Below are 7509 nucleotides of genomic sequence, written 5' to 3' on the forward strand. Positions count from 1 at the left end.
ATGGAAAAAAACAGGATCCTACTCAGGCTCGCTCAAATCAAGGGTACTGATTTTAAATATCCAAGGCTCTCCCAAGGACCCCAGGGCAGGAAGGCTGGCTGACCTCATGGGAGCTGGTAGCAGGGTCAGGAAAAGCCACCAAAACCAAAGCAGATGCTTTCCCCATCCTTTTCTCTGGAGTCACACGTAGTCTCTTACCTTCTCTCTGTGGAAGCGTCTTCGTTCTTCTCTCCACTGGCCCATTCCTACCCATGGCCCCCAACTGGCTGCCCAATATGGCCCCCTCATCCCTATGTGACCTTCCAAGTCTAGTGACCATGGTCTGCTTCAGTCTCTTCCATGTTCTTAGGAGAGTCAAGGATCTGACTGGGCCATCTTGGGTCAGGTGTCCATGTCTGGTCCAATCATCTGTGACCAGGAGGGCGGGATCATGTGATGTGAAGGCAATGTGACACGAACAGAATCTCTAAGGGACTGTGAAGGCAGGAAGCAAATGGTTAGTGGAGGAAATGCTTGCTACGTCTGCTCCCTGCTCCCGCGGGGTTCTTTCTCTGATACCCAGCAAAGGGGCAGGCGCCCAGGGTGCATGTGGGACACGGTTTCCCCGCCCGCACCTGTCCTTTTTGTTCCTCATACCCCTGTTTCATACACGCAACTTAAAGAAGCATCACAGCCTGACTGTGAGGGAAACAGCTAAGAGAGGAATGACAAGGAGTTACTAGGAACCGAGGGGTCCTAGATCCAGCAGGTGCAAGCCCACAAGAACAGGGCTGGCTCCCAGTGCCTCACAAGACTACATGGCACCATGGTTGGCAGCACTTGGGGACAAGCAGACCGGGGTTCAAATCCCACCTCCACTCACCACCCCAGCAAGTCACTCAGCTCCTCTGATCCAGTCACCTGTACAGCTGGGATAATTCCAGTACTTTTCTCTCCAGATTTCATGATGAATAACTGAGGTAATGTCTGTGTGTAATACAGGAGGCCTTCAGTATGTGGGAACTATGTTAACAACAGCAGAAGTCGTTATTATTAGGCCACCGGAGACTGTCCCCAGATGAAGAATGATGAGTCCACCTCTGAAAATTCCCAGGGGTTACGGCTTGGAGAGGGATGCACCTTGAAACTGTGGATTATGTCATTCTTTCTGAGGTTACCCATCATAGTTAAGTCTGGACACTTCACCGCACTGAGTTATTTCAACTGAGTGTAACTCAGTATTTCTCTCTTCTTCCCAAACAGAGCCCTCAGCCCACTTTAACTGCCCTTGAACTCTTCTCAATATTTTTTTATTGTTGTGTAGGGCTTTAGTTCTACATTTCTTTTAAAGAAACACAAAGATTTTTACTTTTCTCTCAATTTCTGTACTTACTACAATTTTCATACCTCACCTCTTCCCTTTTCTTCTTGCTGAAGCACATCCTGTAATAATCCTCTATAAGAGGGGCAGTGATAGTTGTCTTGCATGTCTGAAAATTCCTTCATTTTGGTCTTTTATGAGATAGCTGTGTGTATAGATTTTATTTCGAGGACTCTGGTTTTCATTCTCAAGTTATCTATTTGGTTCTTTTTCAGGAGTAGGTTTCATTTTTTGTCTGATTTTTCTATACATTCTTGAACTTTTATAGTGGAGTGATTTCTCCTCTGAGTGGCCACCAGCCCAGGCCCCACCCCAGGCTCACTGAGGCCCTCTCCTCCCTGACAGGTGTCTTCATCTTCTGCTGGTTTGTTGTTCTCTACTTCCCAAGCCGGAGCACCGTGACCTCGTCTTCCGGCACTGCCCGGGCTGACCAGGTCCTCACCGTGTCTCATGAATAGCGGGCTGCCGTGTGGCCAGGCCGGGGCTGGCCTGCACTCTGGACTCAGCTCTGATTTGCTGTGTGACCTTGGTGGGAGGGAAGAGGTACTCCCTGCTTCCTTCTGGGCCTCAGCGCCCTTCTCTGTACAATGGGACCGGGGAGCAAGGGGATGGGAACCAGGTTGGACCATGTGGCCTCAAAGGTCTTACCCAGATACACCTATGGGTCTGAAAGTTCACAGATCCAGGATGGCAGGAGTCTCAAGTCCCTGTAATCCTAAGACCCTGCCGGCACGCCCACCCCCTGCCTTCAGAGCAAAGCGGGCTTCTGGTCTCAGGAAGGGCCTGAGCCCAAATAAGGAAGTCTGTCGTTGGCCTCTTGAAGGAGCCCCCAGCCGCTCCCCTCCCTTACTTCCCCTTGTCACCGCCCTCCCACAACTCCACCCTCTGGCTGGGCACCTGGGGGGCCCTCAGGGCCACCATCCCCTCAGGCACTGGGGCGGTTGTGGACTGGGGGTTTGTTGCCGGGTAGGGGGGAATGGGGTTTGGTCCTCGCACCCAGGCTGCCCCTGGTCTCAGCCACTCACCAGGGCCCATCCTCACGGAAGACCCCCCTACCATTCAGGGGGCTGCCAGCCCTCCAAGTGTTGGGGACACCGAATATCAAAGAATTCCACTTACTCAGTAGGTGGGATACCTCAAGCAAGCCCCCGTTCCCCACTCTGGCCTGACCCTGTCTCGGGTCGAGGGGGCGGGAGGGGACGGGAGGGTGGGGCGGGGCGCTGCACATCTGAGGCCTGAGGAGCCAGGGCCGGGGGCAGGGGGTGTGGGCTGAGCAGAGAGAGGGTGGGCATTTCTTCTGAAGTCTGAGCTCCTATAGAGCAGGCGGGCACTTTGACAGCTTTGCTCGCTCACCGGTTCAGCCCAGCCCGAGCCTGGCACGCTTGGCAGGCCCTGAATAAATATTAGTTGGCCCTCGATGGAGGTGTGAGTTTGGCACCAGCCTGACAGGGCCCTGAGCCAGGGGAGTGCCTCAGGCCAGACCCAGCTGGGTTTGTCACTTCCAGTGGCTGGGCTTGGTTTCGAAACCACTGGTTTCCTCAGTAGGAAGCAAAAAAGAGGCAGAGACAGTAGAGACAGAAGTAGGGATACAGAGATAGAGAGATGGAGAGAGAGAGAGAGAGAGAAAGAATTAACAGATGAACTGCCACAAAGAAGGAAAACAAAAGGAGAGAGACAGACAGATGCAGAGACACACTGGCCCCCTGGCCTGGCCCAACCAGGAGGGCAGGGCACTGGTATCCGTCCCCGTCCCCTTACAGCCACTGCGCACTTCAGCCCTAACTTACTACTGGGACAGCTCACCTCCCTCCCCAAACCCCACCCTTCCCAGTGTGCTTTGCAGACGGTCAAGCACCTTCTGTAGGTGAGATGCCTGCCTCTTCCCCCCAGATGCCCTGGATTGGATTCCCCTTCTCCCTCCTCCCACCCAGCAAACAGATGAAAGAAAGGAGGCCCGGGACCCTTGGTTTACGCAAGTCACTGTGTTCCCGGAAGGGAAATCTTAGAGTGTGGACATTGCGACAGTTGAGCCACATTATCAGTTTTTGTGGGCAGACTTGGTGGGTTTTGGGCTTATCTTCACAAACAGCCGTTTCTCACACTGAAGGTCTCAGCAACCTTACCCCAAAGTCTCAGGGTTACTAACCTGTCCTCAGAAAGAACACTGATCCAGTGTCTGACAGGCCTGGGTTCAAATCCTAGCTCTGCTGCTTAGGGCCTGTGTGACCCTGGGCCTGTCACCGCACCTCTCTGAACCTCAGTTTCACCCTATGTAAGATGGGGCTCATTGAGTCCTTGCCTTGTCCTGAGAGCATTAAGTGAGGTGACAAAAGTAAAGTGCCCAGCACTAAGCAGGAGTTAGTTTGCTCCCTGAGAACCCCCCTTGGCTTAAAGAAAACCCGGGTGTAAAGCAGATTGTGAGCTTCTGCAACCTGTTTGTAAACTGGGAGGGTGTGAAGTTTAAAGCTCCCTTCCAGATTCCTTGTACAGCTCTGCCAAGTGGACCAGCCCTGGGTGGGGAGGATGAAATGGAGGCCGAGAGAGGCCCAGGGACCCACCCAAGACCACCCTGCAAGCTGGGCCAACAGTAGAACTGAGGTCTCCATGGGTTTAAGAATTATCACCTCATTCCTGACCCCTGAGTCTCAAGGGAAATCCTGGGTGGTGGCTTTTTCTTTCTTCTTCCTTGCTTTCTCATTAAGACGTACTCAGTGGGATGTGCGACCAACAGAACAACAAGTGCCGGATGGGCTGCGTTTCCAGGTGCAGATGCGGAGGGCAGACGGGGAGCGTAGCTAATAGTACGGATGTCCTTTTCTCTGTCTGGCTCTCCACCCCAGGGCCAGGCAGGGGCAGAGGGGCTGGGGTCCCTCATTGCCTGAAGTCACTGCAAAAGTGGCTCCAAGTGCCAAGTGGAGCGCGTGCTCAGGCCAGGGAGGGCTGTGGCAAAAATACATCCCAAGGTCCAGCGTGGATAGACAGGGTTCCCCTGCCACTGAAGCATCACAAGAGCAGCCTGGGAGGTGGATAGCACCGTGGTTACGAGCATGGACTCTGAGGTCAGCCTGCCTGGTCCAGATTCTTTGCCTTGGACCAATTCCCCACTTACTGAATCTGTGAAGCAGGGATGGCAGTAGCTGCCCGACAGGGCTGATGATTAAATGAGATACTGGCTAAGACGGCTGCCCACCTGGCCCAGCGTGAATGTGACTAAGCCAGAGCTTGGCCTTGGCTGAAACTTTAATCAGGCTCTGGGTTGCAGTGGTCATCTGTGTGCTGCAGGAAGAGTGTCCCCTCACCGTGGTTCCCTGCCTGGTTCTCTCTGTTCTGCCTCAATTTCTTCATTCCTAGTATTTTTTCCATTACAATCTAACAAATAGACAGGAAATAAGAAGACCTATTTGCTCTGTGCTTTCAGAGAGGTAACAATATCAAAAGATAAGAGTTCTTCACAATTTGATCTATGAATACAATGTGATTCCAATAAACATTCTAAATGATATTTTTAGACTTTCTAAAACTTATTCTAAAATTTATGTTAAGGCATATAGTCCTCAAATAGCTAAGTCATCCTTAATGAAAGAGGACATAGAAGAACTGACCTGCAGATATAAAGATTTTACAAGGCCATAGTGATAAATTCACCATGGAGTCTGTGCAGGGATAGGCATGAAGACCAGTGGAACAGAACAGAGGGCTCAGTGGCAGACTCGTATGCACCTGGGGGATTTAATACACGACAAGAGTGACATCACAAAGAAGGGACGAATGGTCTGATGGTGGTATTGGAAAATTAGCTCGTTGTATGGGGAAAAATAAAACAAAATCCTGACTTAACCCCTCATACAGAGATGGGCTCCAGGCAGAGTAAAGGTCTAAATGGGATGGCAAAATTATAAAGTTAACATAGGAAAATATTTTTGTGACTTAAGTGCAAGGAAGGATTTCTCAAACAAAAATTCATAAGCACAAAATATCTAAACCAAAACCTGATAAATTTAATTACATCAAAATTAAGGTTTTCTGTTTAATGAAGGTCACCATGGGAGATGTTAGAAGACATGTGACAGAATGGGGGGAGGTATTTGCAGCATCTGAAACCAGGGATTAACATCTGGAAGTCCTGCAATCCAAACAAGATACTTCCCCAATAAAGAAAAATGGTCCGAGGCTTTAAAAGACAATTTCAGAGGAGGAAACGCCTAAAACTAACACATTAGCACATGAAGACACATTTAAAATCATTAGTAATCAGAGAGAGGCATGTTAAATTACAGTGAGATCTCATTGTACCTCTATGAAACTGGCAAACATCAGGAAGGGAGAGAATGTCAGCTGCTGGTGGGGTCAAGGGTACCAGGCTCCCCCGTGCATTGTGGGAGGTGGGGAGCATGTAGGTTTCGCTGCCTGGAGAAAAGTGAGGTGCCGCTGCTGAGCCAACCATCCCGCTCCTGGTTATTTACCCCAGAGAAACATTTACTGGTCTAGAAAGGACTCCACCGATGACATGTGTTGCATTACCTGTGGATAATGGAAGTTGATGGCAAAGCAGGGTGTCCACTGCTGGGAGAGTAGAGAGGTAATTATTGTGTGTCCATGGACACACAGCAACTGGGGTGGATCTTAAACACACAGTTCTTAGTGAAAATGTAAGAAATAGAGATATTAATACAATATCATTAACACAAATTAAAAACACCAGGAGTATGCCAAAGAATGCTCATTGGGTGGGGGGGAGCGCATCAGAATGATGTCTATGTGGGCAGGGAATGGGAGTGGGTAAAGGGGAATAAATCACTTTACAAAGGAAATTAGGTGTTGCATGGGAAAAAAGGGGCAATGAGGCCTATGCTCCATTCCACCAGCCTAACACATCACATTTGCCTTTTCCTCCTCCCTTCCTGGCCTCATCCCAGGTGAATTCCCCACAGAGGTAATCCCAGGGTGAAATCCAGGACTGATGTCCACATGCCTTCTCTGGGGATTTCCCTTGGTCTAATTTATCCTTCACACTTTATTTTTCATGACTACGTAATGTTCCAGCCAGAAGAAAAAATTATTCTTTATTATTGAGAATGAGGTGATTCCTACATTTCCATCAATAACAGCAACTATATAACCTTGTCAGGACATCTGCAGTATTTCTCTGGACCCCGCTGCCCACTACAAGGCAGCATTACAAGTTTTGTGGGCCCTTTCCTTTAAAAACAGAACAGAAAAAATTATATTTTGTGACTGCATTGGTACAAAGACAATTATAATCCTGGGTGGATTCATAATTATATATTCATTATCAGTCTATTCATTTTTTCTTTGGAATTTAAAATTAAGCATTTTCATGGGCCACTAACCTAATGGATGTTTTCTCTGTCCCATGAGTTATATACTAAACCAGCAGTCCAGCCTGGACTAGAACCAAGACTCAGGGAGCCTGGCACTGTCCAGTATGACAGGCAGCCATGCCAGGACCCACACTGGTTTCCATATGTTTTGAAGAAGGCCACATTGACCATGCATGGAGCAGAAGCCGTGGTGTCCTGGTAAATGTTTAACAACTACCTGACGAGAGAAAAAGCCCTAGTCTGTAGCATTTGCCAATTTCTGTGGTGTAAATAATCTCATGGCCAATTTTAAGCTATCAATATGACATCGCTGAAGGAAAAAGATTCAGAGTAGCTCACACATAATATTTTCGTTGTAAAGATACAATAGGCATAAATGACCTCAAGAGCTCAGATAATAATGAAATGCAGTAAAATAATTAAGAAGGATGAGTTTTGAGTATTTATTACCTTTGTTTTTAATATAATCTATTTACTTATACGTTTTTATAATTTAAATTTTAATAACGCCTGTGTTTGTCAATGGGCTCACAAACATTCCTGAAGTTTAAAAAATCAGCTCTTGCAAGCTGGCACAAGCTGGCTCCAGCCCACCACTGGCTGAGGGACATGTCACAGTGGGTCTTCTGGACCCAGACCTGAGTAGTGTCAAAAGACTACATTTCCCAGAAGCCTCCTCTCCCAGCACCGGCCGTCAGCCTTGAAAGATGTTACCACGGAGACGAGCTAACAGATTGTACAGGCTGTCCTCAGAGGGGTGAGATGGGAGCAGGGGTCTGGGGTGGCTGGACCCTGCCTGGCAGCCTG

General features: G+C 48.9%; 1 protein-coding gene across 4 annotated transcripts in view; it reads left to right on the forward strand.

Annotated features, from left to right (window-relative positions):
* ADGRG3 (adhesion G protein-coupled receptor G3) overlaps positions 1 to 7509 on the forward strand; it is a 30475-nt gene that overhangs the window by 20850 nt on the left and 2116 nt on the right. For 3 of the 4 annotated variants that reach the window (XM_024747488.1, XM_024747485.1, XM_024747486.1), the window contains exon 12: positions 1706 to 2553. The exons of the other annotated variant lie outside the window; for it this stretch is intronic. In XM_024747488.1, coding sequence (XP_024603256.1) covers positions 1706 to 1818 — 113 coding nt within the window. In that variant the 3' untranslated portion in view covers positions 1819 to 2553. Of the gene's footprint in view, positions 1 to 1705; positions 2554 to 7509 lie in introns of those variants that run through there. 4 annotated transcript variants of the gene reach the window in all.

Source organism: Neophocaena asiaeorientalis, unplaced genomic scaffold (genome assembly GCF_003031525.2).
Source record: "Neophocaena asiaeorientalis asiaeorientalis breed wild unplaced genomic scaffold, Neophocaena_asiaeorientalis_V1.1 scaffold438, whole genome shotgun sequence".
Classification (NCBI taxonomy): Eukaryota; Metazoa; Chordata; class Mammalia; order Artiodactyla; family Phocoenidae; genus Neophocaena; species Neophocaena asiaeorientalis.